Here is a 19,858-nt window from a genome sequence, read left to right on the forward strand (position 1 = left end):
GTGATTGTCATCATTTTCCGAACACGCTGTAACATGATCCATAATCCAATATATAAGTCTGTATTACGGTATCTGTACAATAATTACTAAAGCACAAGGAAGCAGGATCTCTATGCGCAACACAACCGTCGACGAACAACCGCGTTATCATGTCGGTGCACATCCCACATAATCGGGCTTGCTAAATGGGTGAAGCCCTGATAGTGCACGACCGCGGAGCGGGGTCTTCTAAATTTCGAGCTCGCGAAAGTGTTCTCGACACGGAAAACGGTGAACGTCACATTTGAGGGTGGATAAATCGTCATCAACTAGCCAAAGACACCATCTTCCGTGCAGGAGGCGGTCTCGAAAAGGTCAAGGCAGTCGCAGCGGCAGACACGGATCTTAGTTTGGTAATCTCTTGATAGCTTCCAGAATGCAAACTACCCTTTGGAGGACCCTCGACGAGGCAGTCTGCAACATATGACCTTACTTCATTCGAGCTGTCTTGGGAAAGAACATGGATCACATCCACAAGAGATGCAGGAACCGACTTGGCGTTCTTTCTCAATTGGTCTGAGATATAATTTTAGCTCTCATGAACCGTGACATAACACACGGATCAGATAACATACCGTTGATGAACCCAATTACTCTGGCCACACCGATACGGACGCCGACAATGTGATCAGAAGCAAGAGATGAGAGAGTACGACATAGCTCGTCATCAATTTTCATTGGAGGATCACCCCCCTCTGATCTGGGGAGAAGAAGGACTTGCTGGCAAGCGATGTATCTATAAATCGACCCATAGATGAGCTTTCAGCAGACTAAGCTGATAATGGAAGATACAGACGTCATTCTTCTCCGCGATATTTCAGAACGAGCCATGGCTAAAAAGTCAGAACGTAAACCGTCCAGGAAGTTCCTGCCCTTGAACGTCATCCAAAGACCTGGAAGCTAGTAGATTTGATTGTTGAATCAGTGACGTAGGTTGGAAAAATAGGCATAAAACTCACGTTGGTTATCGCAGCCTCCCTTACAGTGTTCACTGTATCCGCTAATGCGTACATCAACAAGTTTGCGACTACCTGTGTCACCTCTAAGCCGCCGACGCTTAAGAGATCATTCAAGCTCTTTGCAATACCCTCCCTTTCACGCCACGAGGTGAAGGCTCCCGAAGACCATGCATCCAGTAACGCATTGAAGACCTCGAGCCGGCCATTACGCGGAAGTGCGACAATAAAAGGCGCAAGGCAGTCAATCAATTTCAATCGCACATCATCCTCTGGGACACGGAACGCATTACCCCAGACGGGCAAGAGATCCTGTTGAGCATGATCTTCGCCTATTATCTTCGCCATTTCTCCCAGAGATGCAGCAAGAGTACGCTTGACCCCAGGGATACTGCTTTCAGCGAGCCACAGATATGTATCTCGCAGGGTAGAAGCCCACCGTGTCCGTCCAACGGTCAGCGCGACAGCGGGGAAATTAAATGCACAAATTAAGGGTCGGTTGGGGTCGGTGTAAAAAGCTTCCGAAGCCTTCTGTTTGTCAACGATACGCCTAACTGGCTTGACCCGCTCCTCCTCTTCGAAGGCAAGCGGCTGCTGACCGTCTATGATGCGGCGATCCTGTGTCCGTCCAAGGAACATCTTCAATAACTCTTCGGGCGGAGTCTGACTCTCCTTCATTTCAGTGTCAGCAAAATTGTGGTCTATTTTTAACTTATCCTCCTCATGAAACGTGTAGATGACCTCTCCGAGTGCCTCGAGGACGCCGGCACGTACGTCAGCTGATTCGTCCATGCTCATAGGTATGATGATGTCCAAAGCCATCTGTCGTCGCTGACCTAACGGGAGACGTCCGAGTATAGTGGGAAGAGCAAATAGCGAGGAATGCCGGACGTGATGTACTGGGTCAACGACGAGAGTCTGTAACGTGCGCAACTGTACGAATATTTAGCACTGGTAAAATATTGAAAAAAAAACTGCCTTGTAGATACTCACTAAGGTGAGCTGAACGACTTCCGCAGGTACTATCTTGGCTAATGCTCCAAGAGCAAAGCACGCTTCCCGGCGAACCCAGTAGACAGGATCCTGAGAAACACGCGCAACCTCGGACACGAAAATATCGGTTGACTGATCATCCAAATATCCTGTAGAAATAGTTTTTCTTGGAAAATGAACAAATTTATATAATATTGCCTACCACTCGCAGCTACCGCGGCCACAAGGCTCATGCTACTAAGACGACCAATGGTGGCTTGGTCGTATTCTCCTTCTTCATCAAGTTCATCATATGATTGAATGTCACTGTTAATGCTCGGCGATGACATTGACACGTCAGCTGAGATGTTTGCGCCAAAAGCGTTTGTGTCCTGCCGCTGGAACCGAGATGGGGAGGGAGGCCAATTACTTTCATGCGGAAACGCGTGAATATCGGGTCTATAGCTAGAAGGGGGAGAAAGTCCGTTCTGCGGCGTGAGGTCAGTAGTAGCGATGGGGAAGGCGGAAGCGACAGAAGGACTTGCCAGTGTGACAGGTGAGTTGGAGTTGAATGGATCAGCAGTACTTCCACTGGAGAACATGTCAAAGTCGGATCGATGGCTCGAAGGAGAAGCTGGCCGGGCGAACGGGGTTGTGTCGGTTCCGGTGGGGAAGGGCGGAGGTGGGGACATGGAAGGAGAACTTGAGGCTCTTGCAGTAGAGCTAGATGAAGAATTAGGAGAAGGAGACGAAGTAGATATCCTGGGCGAGATATTGCTATGTGGAGAAAAACTAGACTCGGAGCCACTTGCACTTGTGTCCGTCGTCGAGCTAGGAGTGGAGCTTGAAGATCCTGAACTCGATGTACTCATCGGCGACCCACTGGACGTGACTTTAATATGTGTAAAGCCAGATGATGGAAGCGGTGGAAAATAAGGATTGTTGGTTTGTGATATAGCCTTAGCATCCACTTGGGAGAGAGCTAATTCGGTATCGGGTGCCTCACGTTGGGGACTGATAATCTGGAATCCTTGCGGTGGCTGCTGAGTCGGGGCCTCCGCTTCGTCAATGACAATGTCTATTTGTGGTTCCAAATCCGTTCTTCCCGTATGTGTCTGCCATGCAGCACCAGAATCTGACGGTGAGCTACCTATCGCATGTTGATCTCGTTCTCCAGTAGATTCAGCATCCAGCTCGTCGCTGTCGAGTCGACCCATGCCAACGACGACTTGAAACAGAATCTCCTTCTGAAAAAGAGAGCGCTCTTCTTTACCGAAGTAACCTATGACGATTTCTTCTTCATCATCAATTTCCGCAAGGGAGCCAACCGAAAAATTCTGCGAGTTCGCGACTTCATTAAGACGAGGAATTTGCACATTCGGGGAATCCGATCCGGGTTTCGATTCCATGGCATTGACTCGTTTTATCCGTCCTAATAAAGCAACGACAGCATACCTGGTGGCCCCACCCACTAATACGTTAGGGCTAAGCAATAATGTTCCCAGGATTGGGGTGAAAGCCTGTACAGAAATCGTCGGTATACCCTCGTGATCATGGAACTCAGGAGGGTTCAGACTGTCCTCGTCGACTATGTCGCCCGGGGTCAATTGACAACGCTGATGATATTCATCATTATGATAAGAAGACAGTGTGATGAGAGAAACACTGACAGTAAAAAACCACCAAATGATGGTAACTAACTTTGAGGAAAAGGCCTCCTTGACCATCTCGTCTTTATGAAGGTTTAGAACGATGCAGGTGACGCGATTGGAAAGAAAAAACATAACGTACCGTCGTCCATCGCCAGAGTATTCAATAGCGGTAAAACGTACTCGATCGCCTCATGTGGAGTCACCTGTTTGAGTAACTCGGGCAGGGCACTGGCGATGAAGACCCGATGGAAAGACGATTTGCTCCGAGAGTAAAGATATATCCTCTCCAAAGTGCTCAGACCTTCGTCGTCTAAAGTAGTATCATCTACAGGCTCTGAGGTTTCTGGAAACGAGTCATCCGTCGTTTGCGGCGATGCGGGATAATGCACTACATTTTCAGGAGAAGGCATTGAGCTAGGCGAAGGGTAAGATATGGTAGGGGGATAACCATTAGGTGGAGTATGAAGAGAGAAGGGAGACTGTGAAGATGGTGGAAGAACGTGAGGTATGGCGATGTGTGTCACGGGCGTTAGAGGAGGAGAATTCGGATCCTGGCCCTGGAATTGTGGTGGCGCCTGAGAGGCCGGTGATTCGACGATAGGCGTCGAAGGGGCAGTATAAAAGATGAGAGGAGAAAACATGGGACTTTCAAAGGGATCTTCAGGCCTATGGGAGGGTGAAGGCGTATATGCCATGTTCATGCTTGAGAACGGAGAAGGTGGCATGGTAATATGTGTCGGACGAGCAGTGAGCGTGGAATTCATGTTTGCTTTGGAAGAGGTATCTGTTTGTGGATGTTCATCAGACGAAGTAGCAGACGACCCAGTACTTGACACTAGATTGCCCATGAGAAAACAGAAGGTTACGGAGAGAAATAAAAGTAATACTTTGGACAGTTAACACGGGCTATGACGCAGGTACGAAACAGCAAGGCACAACGTGCTGGACAACATAAACTTGATCTACATAAATTAGGGACTTCACAGTAAAATAAAAAAGAAAAGCTTACTGTCTGAACGACAACGACAGTTTGTTTGTTGTCCGAGAATGAGCAGAACGGCGGCGGAAACGGCACAAAAAGTCAACACATACTCAGGCTCCAAATTGATGAATACGGAAGGGGAAAATTGAAATGTCAATGAGGTCATATCATGTGCTCAAGGCTTTTGATAAAAATTTATATATATGACGCTTTCTTTCTCACACTGACGGCGGTGCCGTAGGTATAGTAACCAATCAGAGCTCCCGTAGATTTATGCGTATGTACTCTAGGTTCCAGACTCCAGAGTGTACATATGTAGACAGTAGCGGGAGTGTGTGTACAATTCTTTGCAAAATTTTAAAATCTTCTTTCCTCTATCTCTAACCTACAAAGTACCTCGCACAGCCGCATCTAGTGAGGTAGCAAAGTATCGGATGTTGTTACGGTTTAATCCGGTCATACTTATCCTTCCATTGACGGTCAGATAAATATGAGCCTTCTCTGTCAGGGCTTTGCTTTGCTCGGGTGTTATTCCAGTGAAACTAGTACCAGGTAGACACATATCAGTTCCGCTCGGGGAAGGGCGACCGATCAGGATGGGGAAACGTACCTGAACATCCCGATTTGATTCACAATGTGATCCCAGTTCCCGGGCGTATGCAACTCCTCCGTTAGAATTTTGAACAACTCCTTGCGCATGTCAATAATGCGCCCAGCCATGGTCGAAATGTCGCGCTTCCATTCGTCAAAAAGTGCGGGATCGTTGAGGATCAAAGTGACCTGAAACTAATTAGAAAAGTTATGCTCGCAGGATAGAAAAACTCACGATACGAGCACCATATGAGGGTGGATTGCTTATCTCGCTGCGTTGCAGAACAGATAGCTGGCTTTTGACACGTTCCGCTGCCTCCTTGTTTGGTGAAACGACATGCAGAGCCCCGACTCGTTCTCCGTAGAGGCCGGCGTTCTTTGCGAAACTCTGTAACCGTAATTTGTTCAACTTTGTTTCACTTATTAATGGTCACAGATAACACACCTGACAGATCAACATGTTCACGCCCTTGTCGACAAAGAATCGAACGGCCCAGGCATCATTATCCAAATCACCACTAGCAAAACCTTGATATGCACAATCAAAGAACCCGTAATGACCCTTATCTAGCATGATTTTAGCAATCGCATCCCATTGATCCCGAGTGGGATCAACACCAGTCGGATTGTGAGCACAAGCATGGATAAGGAATACGGAGCCGGAAGGCGCGGATTTGAGTGAGGACAGAAAGCCGTCAAAATTGAGGCCAATGGTTTTGGGATCATAGTAAGGATAGTAGAGCGAAGCAATACCGACGTTATTGAAGATCGCGGGATGATTAGCTGTGTGGCAAATTGTGTGAAAATGTGCATTCCAAAAATGAAGAGTTCTCACCCCAAGTCGGATCGCTCAGATAAACCTCCTTCTTGTCTCCCGACCACTGATAAAATCGTGACAGGAACAGAGCTCCTAGATGATTCGCACCAGTTCCAGAAATTGTTTGCACAGTAGTGACTCTTCCTTCGGCAATGGCGCTTGAATCAGGCCCAAGGATGAGCTTCGCAGCAGCGATCGTAAACTCGGGGAGACCAGTGATAGGCAGATATTCGTGATCCAATGCAGGCGTATTCAGAATGATTTCTTCAGCCTTCCTGACAACAGGCAGGATCCATGGCTTATCATTGTCGTCGCGATACGCGCCAACTCCAAGATTGACTTTTTTGTCGAAGGTATCAGCTTTGTATGCTGCAGTCAACTTGAAAATACTATTTTCGAACTTTGATTATCGACTGTTACACCAGAGCACAAATAGAGTACCGCACCTGTCCGGAGGGGCCAAAGGGACATTCTGCCACAGTTCTACACACAGAAAATTATGACTCCGAAGAAATTTTTGAATTCACTGCATACCCGAAGACATTTTGGATGAAGCGGATAATTGACTGAAAACTTGCTTGAGTCTATCGGTCATATAGAGAGGGTATACACAGCAAAGATGTAGCGCAATTTAACAGCAGTCAATGCAATCAGATGCAAGCGATACGAGCAAAATACAAAAAAATTTTGAGCAGGATTGCTCGTGATAATGAAAGCTAATAAACCTACCGGGTAAAGTCGGGCGATTGTGAGGTATGGGGTTGGGGCTGGAACTTGGTAACAAAATTCCGTGCTTCCGTCAACGGTCAACTTGCGATTTTTATGCTGATGATGACATAAGAAAAAGCGGGGTCGAGGCTCAGGTACCCCATGGTACTACGTTGTCTCCGAAGGCTTTTCCGCTCGAGAACCGCTCAAACACCACCAATTGTACGGTGCCCATTTCAAGTTGCGTCAGATCCAACTCTTAAGAAGCTTCAGGTCGAGTGACATAACAACACATATAATGCATTTACTACCGCCATATTACAAGTAGATTGGGGCCCATCTAAACCATATAGTAATGTGGAAGGTCCATCAGAAAGTTGGCAGGGCAGGGAGTAAACGCAGACCAGCATGCACGAATGCATGTGTGAGGAGAGGAAAATGGGGAAAATATTAGGGAGAATAAGTGTCTGATGCGATGAAACAATGCGTTAGGAAAGCCGGCATATGCGGCATAGTTATAATAATCGTGAATGGTATCGTGAACGGGGGGTGATACAAAGCGAGAATAAGGGAGATAGCAGCATAACAGATGGGTTGACCTATGCGGTGGCCATCTTCGAAGCAACAGTTCGTTCGCTTTCAAGCTTCGTCTTGTTCCGGTCGAATGCCTGCTGTCTGCAATCTTCTAGGTTGTTGCAGCTATGGTGTTCGGGTAGTCGATGCTAGGGAACAACGAGAAAAGTGAATATAATTAGTCCAATCCCAAAACCAAGAGCAGAAACAATGACTCACATCCCCACAAAACTGAACTCTACAATGAGGACATTGTCCTACGATTCTCAGTGCCGCAAGGTTGCATTGGTCATCAGTGCCGAGTTGGAATTGGCAACGTTTCTTGGCTCCCATTGTGGATGGTTTAAGTAGTAATTCGATGTGTAGAGCGTAAGAGTGTGGGGCACACGACGAGGGAGTAAAAAGTCTGCGGATTAAGCGTCAGTCAGTATTGAGGGGAAGGTGATCCAGGGACAGCGTACAGCACTCGACTAGGGGAGAGATGGGGGGTTTTAGCAGAGTAAGCAAGTAACGGGCATAGCCCTTTATAAAGGGTGGACGCGTAATCGCTCTCGAAGCGCCACGTGCGGGGTAATCAATACTCAGTGGCTGTGCGGACCTGACCCAATTTGGAACGCTCCTTCTTCTTCCTTTTGAATCTGAATTCTCTGCTTGTTCAGCGCGTTAACGCAAAGTTTATTTCCAGCAATCTACATATGTCATCTTTTCTCAAGACTGCAGGGTCTCGGCTGATAGATCATGGATCTAGACACGCGAATTCCTCACCACCTCGACGTGGCAGAGTATCCGATCTTCCTCGCTGCCTCCTGCATTTCTCAAAAATTTGATTGTCCAATAATCGGGCTTATTCTTAGGCTTTGTCGGACTTTCCTGCAGACCCAGGCCCATCATACAGCCACGAAGATCCGATACCAATCCGATATTACTTAGGGTATTCAAGGGGTATCAAGGCTTTCGTCCATTGCATGGCAGATACCAAGGATTAAAAAAGAGCCAAAGGCAGTATTAGAAAGAATCGGATGTGATACGTTTGTCGGAGGGAAAGAGCGAATGGTATGTTGTGATAGTAATGTCTGAGAACGAGTCCGAATTATCATAAGTCCGAAATGAGAAGAAAGCACGATTGAAGGAGAATATGTACAAGCGAGAGATGTAGGGGAATCTAGGAACTACTCTTGTTACTATTGACGTTCCGGGCAACCTCAACACCAACAACAATTCCGATAATGGCAAGGATGATCAGTATGATGATAAAGCAGATCCATCTCTTCTTTCGTGCCGCACGCGCCGACACAACCGCCTTTTCGGTGTAATTAAGTCTGAAGATAACAGTAAGATCATCTGCTCGCGGGATAAAGCTATTAAAGAACACATACCCGGCCTCTGTATCTTTCTCAACGGTAGCTGCTGTTGTTTCAATGTTCTGTATGGTCTCATCTTGTTGTTCAACAAGAACGCTCATCTGTGTGATGAAGATGAGCAGATACGTATTGACTAACAAGAAAGGACTTACATCGTTGAATAGCTGTGCGAGTTCACCAAGTGTCTTTTCAATACGCTTGATGTCTTCATGACGCTCCTGGACTTCACGATATGCGGCTCGTGACTCGCCGTATCGGTTCGAGTTGAGTAACTACAAGACCGCTCGTGAGACATTAGGCAAAAGCGGACGAAAGCGGACACAACGCACGGCTTGACTGAATATTTGACCTCCACTATCATCATTAACAACTGCTTTGACTTCCTCCGGCGAAGCGTCGGGTTTGACTGAAGCCTCAAATGAGGCCACAAACTATCGAAAATGAAAACATCGTTTCTCACCAATCTTAAACTGTCTCTCCATGCGCTGTTTGTAACGAGTACGGTATTGTTGCTCCACATTTTGATAGTTCTGGATAGCTTCTACAAACTTTGACTTCACGAGGGCAGTCTTTCAGAAGGGGAACAACAGCGCAGTCAATATATTGTTCCAATGCAGGCAGACGCACATGGAGCTCGAACCTGTTGCTTGCGAATCTGACCATCTCTCCCTGAGCCTGCCGTTCTCTCCAAAGCTTTGACCCGGCGTTTGAGAGTTGCGCTCAGCGCGGAAGTGTCGGCAACGAGTTCGTCCAATTGCGCAGCGTTTCTTTGAGCTGAGACGTCGTCGGTGTTATTGAGAGACCGTGAATGTAATTCTCCAATTCGGGTAACATTCTCGTTGAAAGTTCGTATACTGTCTTGTAAAGAAGAAATCTTTTTTGAAGAAAGTGTGGACTGAGTTGAGATAACGGAGTGGGAAATGATGAGCTAAAGGACCGACCTCTGCGTAGAACGAAGACATGTCGTCAGTGCCGCCTGAAAGGTTTGTGGTAGATTCTTTGACATCTGCCATTTCGTAGGCTCCGTCTTGCTGCGCATATGGATTCGCTCTTCGTGATTGATATCCTCCTCCTCCTCCTCCCGACGCCTGCGTCGGATAGGAATTGCTGAAGAAGAGCTAGATGAGACAACAGTAGACTCTTGAAAAGCACGTCTCCGGTACTCACGAACTCATTTGACTTGCACCACTTTGTTGCGCCTAGAAGCAGAAGGGTTAATACATGGGAATGGAATGATTCAACAAAAAGAAGAAAAACGAACCCTCAGCGCTGCTAAGCGGTCGTTGGCCATGTTATTATAAAAGAATAGAGGTGAAAGTCAAATGTTAGAGCGAAGAGCAGTAGAAAAAGATCAACTGAGATTTCGAAAGCGCAGACTGCGAAAAGGGTGTTGAACTGGTGAGAGTTAGTCAAAACCTTTGAAGGGGTTAATGGCGGTGTTCAGTTCCGTGTGATGATGGCAGTGCAATCAAGGCCAATTTACAAACAACAACACCGGCGGATAGTGCGGCAGCGCTTCCCATCAGAGAATTGCTATTTTGGGCAACATATTTTCCGGGTAGAATGATGAAACAAAACAAAAAAACTCTGGCCGCCTCTTCAACGAGACGGTATCGATTTAAATAGATATTCTTAGATACCTATCAGTAAGTACGGTGCTTAAACAACACCCTCAACCCCTCAGCGCCTCCCTCAGAACAGCAATTTGCCTATCTACCATTTTCCGACTAGGTCCACCTATCGCCTGTCGTCGTTCCACCGAAGCCTCAAAATCAAACACCTCATGGACATCTTCGCTGAATTTGTCGTTGAGGGTTTTGTAATCCGCCAACGTCAACTCGTTCAGTTGACATGAGCGGGATTCAGCAAGAGCTACGGCGCGCCCGGAGATGTGATGGGTTTCGCGGAAGGGGATCTGGGTGGAAGAGGTAAGAAAAATGATTGCAAAAGGTGAATGGATACTATTCGTTAGAAGATAGAGAATGTGGTTTTCGAACGATAATAACACTGACTCCTTTGCGAACGAGATAATCTGCGAGGTCTGTTGCGAGTACGTCCATGGTCAAGGCTTTACGCATCTTTTCTGGGTGAACCTTGATTCATGAGAAAAAAATCAATCATCTCTAAGATTCAAAATCAATTATAAACCAAAAACTTACATCCAGAGTAGCAATAACGCCTTCCGCAATTTTGAACGACATGGAGACGTTAACCAAAGCGTCGAACAAGGGCTCTTTGTCTTCCTGTAAATCTTTGTTGTATGTTGAGGGTAAACCTTTGAGGGTCATGATGAAGCCAGCCATCTAACGTGTGAGAGTGTGAGTTAAAATTATTTGGATGTGGGTGTAGAAGGGGTATGGAAGGATACAAGGGAAACATACGTTTCCAAAGACACGACCAGATTTGCCTCGAAGCAATTCTAGCGAATCTGGATTCTTTTTTTGCGGCATTATACTTGAGCCAGTACTAGATACTACCACATCAATCACACGGAGAGGAAAGAAAGATCGAAAGAGATACGAGGTACTCTCATGGGCACATACCTATACGCATCACTCAGCGTAACAAACCCAAACTCTGCCGTTGAATAAATAATCAAATCCTCCGCCATCCGACTAATATGAGTCATAGCCAAGCTACTCCACATAAGAAACTCCACGATGAAATCCCGATCTCCGACACCCCATAGACTGTTCTCCGCAACGGATTGAAACCCCAGTTCTTTTGCGAGGAATTCCCGGTCGACGACGAAAGGGTTCCCGGCGAGGGCACCGCTGCCTAGGGGTAATACGGAGACTCGGGGAATAAGCTGTTGGAGACGCTCGAGATCGTTGCGGAATGAAAAGGCATGGGAGAGGAGGAGGTGGGACCATCGGATTGGTTGGCCTCGCTATGTAACGGGGAAAGAAAGAAAGATTGGAGATGAGAGTATGATGAGATATATGGTTATGATATGATGTACCTGCAAATGAGTATAGCCAGGCATCAAATAATCCTTCTCTTTATCCGCCCGTTCAACCATCACACGAATAAGCTCTCTCAATCCGTTTTCGACGTCCTTGATCTCTTCGAGGAGCCATAACCGCATGTCAGTAGCGACTTGGTCGTTTCGCGATCGTCCGGTGTGTAGCTTTCCTCCGAGAGGACCAATGAGCTCACTCAGACGACGTTCGTTGGCGGTATGGATGTCTTCGTCATCTGGTGCGGGTTCGAACTGAAGAAGAACGAATTAATGTGAATTAATATGTGACGAGAGGTGTGAATATCTAGGAGGGAGAGAGATAATTAAACATACAGTCCCATCTTCCCATTCCTTCCCAACAGCCTCCAGCCCCGCAATCATTTTAGCTTCCTCGTCTTCAGTGAGTATCCCTACGCGTTTTAAACCTTTTGCATAGGCGATAGATCCTTTGATATCGGCCGCGTGCATTCTTTGGTCGTAGGCTAGAGATTGGTTGAAGGTGTGCATTCTGTATTGAATGCATATAAGGAGGATAGGGATGGACAGATTGAAAGATGAGGGGATGAGGCGGATAAAATGAGATGGAATGTTATTGGAAAAACCCGTATTGATTACAAGAAAGAAACAGACACGCACAACGGATCCGTCGTCCCCGTAAATCTTCCACCCCATAATTTTTGTTTTGTCGGTTCGTTGGCCATTCTCCAAGGAGGTCAAGCTGTCGAGCTGGTGATAGACTAATAGTATGAAAACGCGTGAGTCACGAAGAAAAAGTCAACGGCTAAAACGGGCCGACAAAAAATAATCATCATGACCATCATGACGTTGTATAAGCGCTCAAACTACTTTATAACGTGGCGCACACGACGACGGCAACAAATCCTTGTCTCAATCTCCCCCAAACCTCATTATCAATAAGACCTCGATATTCAACATTAATTCACTAAAAATGGCGTCTCCTCCTCCTTTTCGTACAGCCCGTATCCTCCTCCATTCCGCCGCTGCAGCGATAATGATTTCCGGGTATCACAACCTAACCAAGCTCCCCATAAACGCTTTTATTAGTACCCAATACGGTGGGCATTTGCAGTATCTGACTATTCAGGGGTGCGTGCGCTTCATTCCGCGCTCGCTCTCACAAAACGCCCTAATATATATTTATATTCATTGGTAGGCTGTTCATAACATGTGCTACGACCTTGATTAGTTTGTTGATGGATTTGTTTCCTTCGGTTAATGGTGAGTCTAGTTCCAGAGTCGAAGTTTCGGCTTTTTGGTTTGCAAGCTTTAACTGAAAATTACCTTCCTTTCGCAGCCCTCAAACCCCTTAAACGTATCCTCCTCATAATCGCTATGCCTGTATGTCACATCAATCCACCCTAAACTTTCCATACATATTCACATCCCCCATGTATACCAGCTCTCCATAACAATCTCCTCAATATATTGGCCCCTCCTCCTCCTCGCCACCCAACTAATCCTCCAAAACGGCAGCGGCGAACCCTCGTCTTCACCACACGCTCCCCAACCCCTCCTGCGTATTCCCCTTCCCATGGACTTATCCCTCCATGCCGTCCCAGCTCTAACCCTCCTCGCTGATTTCCTTTTATTTGAAAAGAAATACACTCGAAAGGAGATTCGGTATGGGGGGACAGGTATTTCGGTGGTGTATACAGTTTTCTATGCGTGGTGGGTTGAGAGGTGTGCGGGGTTCAATGGGGGAAGATGTAAGTTTTCAATTGCTATTTTTTGCATTGTCATTGTTAGTGTGTGCATGATGTTGATTTATGGGTTTTAGTTCCCTACCCATTCCTTACGGACAACCCATTCGAAATACGGCTGGCAATATATGTGGGCGCGGGGATGTTGGCGTTTTCGTCATTTTGGCTCATTAATCGGGTGCATGCATAGTGTCAGTGTTTTTTTTGTTTTTTGAGAATGCGTAGAATTAGAGGTACGTATTTATCTGCAGGATATTGAATCATACTAGGGTAAAGGATAGTACATGTACGTATGATATTTGTGTGCTTTGTAAATGTGTAATCTAATTACTCGCTAAGTATGTACAATGTGCAGCCTTTCGGTCCTTGCTCAGTGCTTCAAATCAGAAAAATTGTCTATGAGTCACGAAGAACAAGTCAGAACATGTCCGCAAATCAATACGGCCCGACGAAAATAATCATGATAACGTTGTTGAGACCTAGGTGACAAGGTCAATTTATTCACCTGGTAAATCGACTACCCTTTCCCTAACTTCTTTCCCCCACCATCCCCCAAACCCATTTTACTCTCAGTCCTTCCTCCGAACTCTCTCTCAGTGGCATGCAAAATCCAACCCGTGGCCCAACCTGCACACCTAGCGTAACCCGCGTAATCCACATGTTGAGCAGGCAAGGAGTGCGTAGTGGGAACACTCTCCAGTACCATACCTGGTAGTAGAGCTTAGTGTCTCAGTGAGGCAATAAAAGTAAGAGAGAAGCGAGTTGGATTCCAGTACAGGATATGGCCTGTTTATATACATAACTGTATGACAGTATTACATAAGGAAGTACTGAGGAATCCGCATATAGTAAATAACTAGATATGACTACATATGACATATTATAACACATGATCATAATAGTGGCATGTGAACAGCATAGCCGCGTTCAACACACCCCCTTGCTGAGCAGCACAGTAAAGTACTTTGCTCAAAGCAATAGCGGTAGGCGTCAGGCAGGGCAGACAGCCTAAGGATTTGTGGACGAGTAGAACTCAAGTCCAAGCATTGAGCGGAATAGCTCAAATTTGATACGCCCAAGATTCTTTGTGAAAAGATCTGCAGGGTTGTTACTGCCATCTACGAAGAATACTTGCACAAGGCCACGTTCGACAACTTCACGGATATAATGATACCGGATGTCAATGTGTTTCGAGTGCTTGCTAGTGACAGGATTTGATGCCATGAAAATGGATCCTTGATTGTCTCCAGCAATAGGAATAGCGTCAAGCTTATAGCCTAGTTCTTCAAGTAGATTACGGATCCAAACCACTTGACGGCTGCAATCAGACAATGCCATATACTCAGCCTCTGTAGACGAGTGAGCAATTGTCTTCTGCGCATGGCTGGTCCAAGAGAAGATGCCATTGGCAAGCTTCATGAAAAATCCAGTCTGTGACCGGCGTGTATAGGGATCGGAAGCCCAATCCGAATCAGTCCAAGCGCTGAGACCGATACCCGATTCACCATCATAGCAAAGTGCATATGATCTAGTACCTAGGAGGTAGCGGCAAATATAGAGTGCCTTGTTAAGGTGCTCTTGAGATGGGTTAGCTGCATGTTGTGCAAGCTTGGTAACAGCAAAGGAGATGTCGGGACGTGTACCCAACATAAGGTAGAGAAGGGAACCAATAACCATTTGGAACTTGCTACGAAGAGCGGAATTCGATTGGCCTTTGGTGGGTTCGGGTTGGAACCCTGCAGGAAGTGGTGTATCACCCATTTTAGCATTTTCCATACCGCAACGCTTAAGGACTTTGTCAAGGTAGGCGCATTGATCAATATAGATCTTTTTGCCACGACGATTAATCCGCATGCGAAGGAATTCTTTGGCTTCACCAAGATCTCTGCATTCCCAGTGTGACATGAATTTCCCTTTAAGGGAATCTACGAGTTTCTTGTCAGGTCCAGCGAAGAGTGCGTCATCAACGTAGATGATGGCGATGACTAGAGAGCCATCTTTTCCTCATCGGATAAAAATACCTGCATCAGAGCTCAGGCGTTTGAAGCCGAGTGTTTTCATGTATGAGTCCAGTGTTCGCCACCAGACAAGACCTGCTTGTTTCAGTCCATACAGAGCTTTGCGCAGTAAGAGGACTTTATCCTCTTTGCCTTTGATTCGAAAACCTTCAGGCTGTTCCATGTAGATAGTCTCATGTAAGACGCCATATAGATAGGCATTTCGAACATCGAGTCCAGTGAGATACCAGTTGTTCAGCGCAGTCAAGGCGAGCAACAGTCTAACAGTCTCAAACCGTACTACAGGGGAGAAGACTTGGTCATAATCAAGACCTTCAATTTGTGAGAACCCTTTGACAACAAGGCGTGCCTTCTTACGACCATCAGATTTGACGTCAAAGACCCAGCGGTTCTTAATGACCTTTCGGTCTGCTGGACGATCCATGAGTTCAAAAGTACCACGCCGTTTGAGCGCTTCAAGCTCTTCTTGGCAGGCCTTAAGCCATTCCTCACGCTCAGCCTTAGGTAGGCGAGTAATGTCCTTGTAAGTCCATTCACGGACGTTCTCAGAGCTTTTCAGCTCCCCCTCAAAGGGAACGGCCTTAGCCATGAGAAAATATATTAATTCAGCTCCCCCTTCCCGACATAGTCTGATCAGGGTATTAGCTTCGTCACCGGGAGTGACAGAGGGTTGTTCTCCATTTTCAGGAGTAGGATGCTCAGTACTAGGTCCGGGAACCTGTTTTGGCTCAGGACGTTCTTGCTCAGCCGAGGAGCTACCTGGCTGTGGTGCGCGTCTCTGAATATCCCTCTTTGGTCTCTCTACCTGTTGTTCCGTAGGAAGCTTAGTGCTGCTTCTAGGATCACCGGTAAGACGAGTAGGTGGTCTCCGCACACGACCTGAACGTCTCAACTGTTCTTGAGCAGGAGGTTGTTCATTCCGGGGTTGTGGCGGCGGACTAGGATCTCATGCTGGCTGTTCAGCTGGCACAGGCGGTGCAACGTCTTGCTCCGGATCCTGTCTCATTTGGGGAGTGGTAGGTTGATGAAAGATGGGAACATCATCATCACCAGGTGGAGGAATAGGATCTTTAGGATCTAGGTTGCGATCTGGTAGTCGCGTAGAGCGATGACGCTCTGAGGATTTACAACGAAGAAATAATTTCTCGTCAAACACTGCGTGCGTAGCAGTGAACATTGCATTGTTCGACCGCATGTAGATATTTCCGTGTCCACCATCTGAAACTCCGAGATATGTTATTAGTTCTGACCTGGGCGATTGTTTGTTTACCCGTACTTCTTCATGAAGAAAGACGTACGCGCCACAGCCAAAGACACGCAAGTGATCTATGCGCGGAACTTTGTTGTACAAAATCTCATATGGTGTCTTCCATTTGTGACGACGCATAGGAGTGCGGTTATACACATGCACAGCGTGTGCAACAGAGAATTCCCACCAGGAATCAGGAATACAGGCTTGAAAGCGCTGTGGTTCACTTTTCTCAATAATAATCCGGATAAACCTTTCGGCTCTTCCATTCTGCTGGTGGATATGAGGAGATGACCATTGTGCTTTGATACCTTCGTCTTTAAAGAACTCATCAAGTGCATTGGATCTAAATTCTCCGCCACCATCAGACATCCATTCCTTGACGTTAGTCTCGTATAGATTTTTGACTGTGGCAATGAATTGCTTTATCACCGGAAGAGCTCCGCTCTTCTTTTTTAAGTGGCAGTAGAACCCATGCGAAGTATAGTCATCTATGAAGAAGATCGTATACTTGTACTTGTGGTACGAAATGGTAGGCCATTCTTTGAGATCTGAGTGAATAATCTCGAAGGGACGTGATGCCCGACGATTAGTTGGCGGAAATGGACGTAAAGTCATCTTTCCCTTGGCACAACCTTCACATAGATCTTCCTCATGGGGAATGCTAAAGGTGGGAACACCTTCTGCATGTTTCCTCAGTTGAGTGAGTGCTTCGCGCGATGGATGACCCATGCGACGATGCATGGTAGTGTAGTCCACTGAGTGGATCACTAGGTTTACAGCCATAGGCTGTGGCGAATAATCTTTGAGAATGTAGATTGTATCGCTGTGAGTTCGTGGTTCAAATGACAGGAATAAACCGTCTTTGTCCCAGAAGTCAACTTTGTCTGCGTTGCCGCGAACAGTTTTGCCATCTTGTAGGAAGCGTCCTTGTGCTATAAGGCGATGACTCAACTCCTTCATATAGAATACTGGAGCGATTCGTGCCGAATGCATGCGACCTCTAACATCCTTGAAATTTATCAAGACAGTCCCAACGCCAGTAATGTAGGCAGTTGTGGTTGCAGTTGCTATGAGCACTTTTTCCTCAAGGTCTTCATACTCAATGAAGTCACTCAAGTCAAAGGTAGTGTGTTCAGAACAACCAGAGTCGTTCATCCACCATTTAGGTTGATTTCTCTGTTTACCCTTACACTTCTTGCACACAGAGTATAAAACGTCATGTACACAAAAATGTTCATTGGATATATACTTGGCATCGATACGGTAATTATACAAACGGGACAAGAGATCAGGCTCAAAGGCTGACTTGCATGTCTTCGCCACTGCAACCGATGAAGGTGCGTTAGTATATCCCATATGGTCAAGATCAGAGGAGGGTACTGACCCCATGGTGTCCATGAATCCAGTGATTGCCAAAATTTCACGATCTAAGTCGAAGTTCATCAACTCATCAGGGTCGAAAGAGGCAGTTCCTGGGACCTCAAAGTCCATAGGAGGAGATGGAGGAGGCGGCGTAGGAGCCTTACTGCCATTCTCAACATCATCCACAGGAGACATTGCACGAGTGCGCTTTGTCGGAGGATCAAGTTCATCATCACTGTCCAACTCCGAAATATGCCCAGCTGGCTCAAGGGTGCGAATGACTTCGGCAGTCGCACGGACGCCAATGTCACGGGCACGTTTGATGGCCATCCTTGTCTTCTTATGAAGATGAAGGGACGTAGCATTAGGAGGAGGGTTGTAAGGAGGATGGATGGAGTGCTTGCGCACATCTTGAACAGAAGGAGTAAGATCAGTACGTACCGGACCAAAGTCAACAGTACTGCCAATCGGACTGAAGTCCATAGAGTCTGCATCAGCTTGGGCAGTGTTTGCATTCTTCTTAGCCTTCTTGTTCTTTCCACTGCCACGCTTACGCTTCTTCTTGTTGTCATCGTTCCCATTCTGTCCCTTCTGCTGCTGGTTACTACCGTTACCATGCTGCTGTTGGGAGAACTTGGGATCGTTTCCCTTGCGATGAACGTTCGAAAACTTGTTCGCGTTCTGCGGTTGGGAGTTGCCAATGGTGTCTCCGCTGAAAGCGTTCATAACTGCGATACGAACTTTAGCAAAGGTCAATTTCTTGAGCTCTGCAGTTTCAAGCTGAGACATGGTTTGGATAACGACAGAGTAACGTGATGGGAGCTTAGATAAAAGAATCAAAGCTTCGAGGTGGTCAGCAAGACCAATGCCAGCTTCATCCATACGGGTGAAGTACATGCCAATCTCCATCATAGAGGACAGCGGATTTTGCTTGTATGGAATTTTAATAGCTATAGCGGCAGCAAAGTCATTAAAGACTGCGCCCAGACTCTTGACATTGTAAGTCTTGGCTAGATAGTTCCAAAGCTTCTTAGCTGTGTCGCTGTATTCCTTGGCAAGGATGCGGATGGAGGGAGAGATACGGAGGCGAATGTTACCAATAGCCTTGGTGTCGATCTCCTTCCAGGCTTTGAAAACAACCTCATAGTTCTTCCAGGCTTCAACACTGGCGGCGTTTGCAGCAACAAGTGGAGATGGTTCACTGGGTTGGTCAGTCGTAATTGCTGATTCAAGCCCTGTAGCCTGAAGGAAGGCTTCCATTTCAGAGGCCCAGGTGTCGTAGTTATCACCTTTGAGGGTGGTGGTAACAGCGGTGAAGAGTGCAGAAGACATTGCGGTCTGGATAAAATCAACAGAAAATGTCAGCATGCAGTTCATAAACACTCAAGACAACAGATGGAAAAATGGCATGAATGTTATTGCCAGTAGTGACAAGCTGCGACATATGTCTAGCAAGCTGTCATCTACAGTGTCAAGCACTCTTGGGCGATGTCATAATCAGCACTGTTAAGTGCGATATTGACTTCAGCACCAGAGGCGACGTTCCAGGTAAAGGTCTGTGTCAGAGACAGCAATCAAATAGATGCGTCCATGACAACAGTAGACCAGAGAGCGCTGCGAGCTTAGAGCTCAGCAAAGCGTTCATCCGGGGCCCATAACCTGTTGAGCAGGCAAGGAGTGCGTAGTGGGAACACTCTCCAGTACCATACCTGGTAGTAGAGCTTAGTGTCTCAGTGAGGCAATAAAAGTAAGAGAGAAGCGAGTTGGATTCCAGTACAGGATATGGCCTGTTTATATACATAACTGTATGACAGTATTACATAAGGAAGTACTGAGGAATCCGCATATAGTAAATAACTAGATATGACTACATATGACATATTATAACACAT

At 46.6% G+C, this 19,858-nt stretch overlaps 6 protein-coding genes across 6 annotated transcripts; 1 reads left to right on the forward strand and 5 right to left on the reverse strand.

Moving 5' to 3' along the window:
* Positions 1 to 12: 12 nt before the first annotated feature.
* On the reverse strand, positions 13 to 4,946 carry C8R40DRAFT_900836 (armadillo-type protein). The gene is made up of 12 exons (XM_046236624.1): positions 4,629 to 4,946; positions 4,507 to 4,575; positions 3,759 to 4,454; positions 3,638 to 3,699; positions 2,513 to 3,583; positions 2,191 to 2,455; positions 1,989 to 2,137; positions 999 to 1,928; positions 836 to 939; positions 615 to 775; positions 282 to 555; positions 13 to 228 (listed from the first exon to the last, which is right to left on the reverse strand). Coding segments are annotated over exons 2-11 (3,690 nt in total). The 5' UTR covers positions 4,508 to 4,575; positions 4,629 to 4,946; the 3' UTR covers positions 13 to 228; positions 282 to 304.
* Positions 4,629 to 6,761, reverse strand: C8R40DRAFT_1094180 (aspartate amino-transferase). Its single transcript, XM_046227643.1, has 7 exons — positions 6,544 to 6,761; positions 6,456 to 6,492; positions 6,028 to 6,398; positions 5,638 to 5,975; positions 5,428 to 5,580; positions 5,212 to 5,381; positions 4,629 to 5,143 (listed from the first exon to the last, which is right to left on the reverse strand). The coding sequence occupies exons 1-7, from the start codon at positions 6,602 to 6,604 to the stop codon at positions 4,987 to 4,989; spliced, it is 1,287 nt and encodes a 428-aa protein (XP_046088620.1). The 5' UTR covers positions 6,605 to 6,761; the 3' UTR covers positions 4,629 to 4,986.
* A 555-nt stretch (positions 6,762 to 7,316) lies between these two features.
* C8R40DRAFT_1039963 (uncharacterized protein) lies at positions 7,317 to 7,623 on the reverse strand (the record flags this gene model as incomplete). Its single annotated transcript, XM_046223875.1, has 2 exons — positions 7,317 to 7,439; positions 7,510 to 7,623. The coding sequence occupies 2 exons, from the start codon at positions 7,621 to 7,623 to the stop codon at positions 7,317 to 7,319; spliced, it is 237 nt and encodes a 78-aa protein (XP_046088621.1).
* Positions 7,624 to 8,336: 713 nt separating this feature from the next.
* Positions 8,337 to 10,118, reverse strand: C8R40DRAFT_900491 (t-SNARE). The gene is made up of 9 exons (XM_046236623.1): positions 9,913 to 10,118; positions 9,819 to 9,850; positions 9,593 to 9,758; positions 9,292 to 9,525; positions 9,112 to 9,220; positions 8,981 to 9,057; positions 8,804 to 8,923; positions 8,667 to 8,752; positions 8,337 to 8,609 (listed from the first exon to the last, which is right to left on the reverse strand). Exons 1-9 carry the CDS (start codon positions 9,940 to 9,942, stop codon positions 8,453 to 8,455), a joined length of 1,011 nt encoding a protein of 336 aa, XP_046088622.1. The 5' UTR covers positions 9,943 to 10,118; the 3' UTR covers positions 8,337 to 8,452.
* Positions 10,119 to 10,172: 54 nt separating this feature from the next.
* C8R40DRAFT_1094197 (argininosuccinate lyase) lies at positions 10,173 to 12,395 on the reverse strand. The gene is made up of 8 exons (XM_046227644.1): positions 12,250 to 12,395; positions 11,947 to 12,121; positions 11,614 to 11,865; positions 11,195 to 11,541; positions 11,033 to 11,117; positions 10,811 to 10,954; positions 10,664 to 10,744; positions 10,173 to 10,566 (listed from the first exon to the last, which is right to left on the reverse strand). Exons 1-8 carry the CDS (start codon positions 12,312 to 12,314, stop codon positions 10,324 to 10,326), a joined length of 1,392 nt encoding a protein of 463 aa, XP_046088623.1. The 5' UTR covers positions 12,315 to 12,395; the 3' UTR covers positions 10,173 to 10,323.
* Positions 12,396 to 12,562: 167 nt separating this feature from the next.
* Positions 12,563 to 13,524, forward strand: C8R40DRAFT_1159556 (FAR-17a/AIG1-like protein; the record flags this gene model as incomplete). Its single annotated transcript, XM_046229897.1, has 5 exons — positions 12,563 to 12,720; positions 12,788 to 12,852; positions 12,929 to 12,972; positions 13,034 to 13,340; positions 13,412 to 13,524. 5 exons carry the CDS (start codon positions 12,563 to 12,565, stop codon positions 13,522 to 13,524), a joined length of 687 nt encoding a protein of 228 aa, XP_046088624.1.
* Between the last annotated feature and the right edge of the window lie 6,334 nt (positions 13,525 to 19,858).

This window comes from Lentinula edodes, assembly GCF_021015755.1.
Source record: "Lentinula edodes strain Le(Bin) 0899 ss11 chromosome Unknown C8R40scaffold_9, whole genome shotgun sequence".
Lineage (NCBI taxonomy): Eukaryota > Fungi > Basidiomycota > Agaricomycetes > Agaricales > Omphalotaceae > Lentinula > Lentinula edodes.